The sequence below is a fragment of the Austrofundulus limnaeus genome, unplaced genomic scaffold (genome assembly GCF_001266775.1).
Source record: "Austrofundulus limnaeus strain Quisiro unplaced genomic scaffold, Austrofundulus_limnaeus-1.0 Scaffold553, whole genome shotgun sequence".
Lineage (NCBI taxonomy): Eukaryota > Metazoa > Chordata > Actinopteri > Cyprinodontiformes > Rivulidae > Austrofundulus > Austrofundulus limnaeus.
The window spans coordinates 244,103-245,892 of record NW_013952955.1 but is presented as its reverse complement, the minus strand read 5'-3'; the positions used below and the strand labels follow the sequence as shown (position 1 = coordinate 245,892).

The 1,790-nt window shown below is 35.4% G+C and overlaps 1 protein-coding gene across 1 annotated transcript in view; it reads right to left on the bottom strand.

Annotated features, from left to right (window-relative positions):
- The window catches only part of eif4g1b (eukaryotic translation initiation factor 4 gamma, 1b), a gene marked incomplete at its 5' end in the record, with an annotated part of 130,333 nt that overhangs the window by 78,879 nt on the left and 49,664 nt on the right, over positions 1–1,790 (bottom strand). The window contains 1 exon segment of the mRNA XM_014026429.1: positions 1,069–1,159. Coding sequence (XP_013881883.1) covers positions 1,069–1,159 — 91 coding nt within the window.

Genomic DNA, 1,790 nt, shown 5'->3' with positions numbered 1-1,790 from the left:
AGATTAGACTGAAGACTTTCCTTTTTGATAAATCCTATAATTAGACATAGGTTTCCTGACTTATTCATTTCTGCTGTTATAGACTGTTAGAGCACAAACGGCACATTTCCTCACTCTGCAGTTGTCTTTAGTCTCTCTTCTCTACATGTTTATTGTAATTATTTCTATCAATAACATGTTTTTTTTCTTTGTCTCTTTTTCAGAAGAAGGTGCACCTGGACCAGTTTTTCTGTGTTTGTCTGTGTCTCTTTCCTGTCCCCCAACCCAGCCGGTCGAGGCAGATGGCTGCCTGTCCTGAGCCTGGTTCTGCTGGAGGTTTCTTCCTGTTAATTGGGAGTTTTTCCTCTCCACCGTTTGCTCAGGATGGGAGACTGTGATGAAGTGATTCAACGCGGTCTGCTGGCTTCTTCTTTACATTGTTCTTTTTTATGTACAGTGCCCTGAGACAAGGTATGTTGTGACTTGGCGCTATATAAATAACCTGAATTGAATTGAATTGAATATTGTCCAAGATATGGGTGGATATAGCTCGCTAGCAGCCTTGCACCAAAGACTTATCCACGTCATCATTTACCCAGAATGCTTTGCGTGTAAATAAAATGGCCCAGTCTGTGTAATATATTTGTACACTTTTAGTTTAAAAACTATAAAAGCTAAACATCCTACAGTATTTTTACAGTCTTTATTTTACAGGTAAAATATATGTTTATTAAATAAATTCTAATGTTACAACTAATCAGGGATCCCTTTAAAGCAATTGAATGTCGCTTTAACCAAAGTTATTCTTTAGTTAATTTTGGACTTGCAAAGCTACGTCTAAAACCTGCGAGGCAGGTTAAAATGTTGGGGAGAAGCTGCTATTTTGAGTTATTTTCACACTACAACAGGAACAGGAGGTGCAACCACAGGAAGCATAGATGGACGTTGTGACAGAAAAAACTAATCAACTAATAAAAATAATAATAATCAATAATTGAACATTAAAATAATTGTTAAGTGCAGCCCTAATAACTGTAATAGTGATGAAGTACTCATGGTTTAGTGTAACTGTAGCAGCGCTGCACTCACCGGGTCTATTCAGTACTGGTGTCGCAGCAGCTGTGATGCTCTCACCGTTAGCCTGAGGCGGCGCTGAACTCTCTGATACAGATATGGCTGACTGTTGGGAGACACACAACACAAATAAAGCACTGAAGAGACCACACATTTTTCTGTTTAACCAAAAAAAAAAAAAAAAAAGCATTGTTGTTATGAACCAAATGGTTACAAAAGTTACACAACTGTGTGTATTTTTAAGAGCGTATTTTTCCACAGCAATTGTAGGCAGAAAATTAGGAAAACTTCTTATCCAAATTAATATTTTTTTGCATATAATTTACCATTACTGACTTACCTGACTATTGTCTAACAAACTAAAGTGAACTCTACTTTTAGATTTTGGGTTTAGATCAATAACCAGTGGAGCTGCAACACAACTTATATCCAGCATCCAGTTGCTCTTACTTTATATTTTATTTTATCTATCTTTATATGTGACCCATCGTATCGAAATGAGGATTAAGTCAAATTTGGTCAAAATAATCTAATTACATTTTCAGATTCCTTGTTTTAAAAGCTATATTTTGATACCTGGATCATTCTGTTGTCATAAGCTTATCCAGAGATTTGACTTAATTTGTATTGTTGGTTATGATAATACATTACTCTTTGGTCTGAATCCTAATTTTATGTAAATTTATTGAGTATTTTTTATGTCAATATAAAGAGGAAACCTCAAACAGTATTTGTAT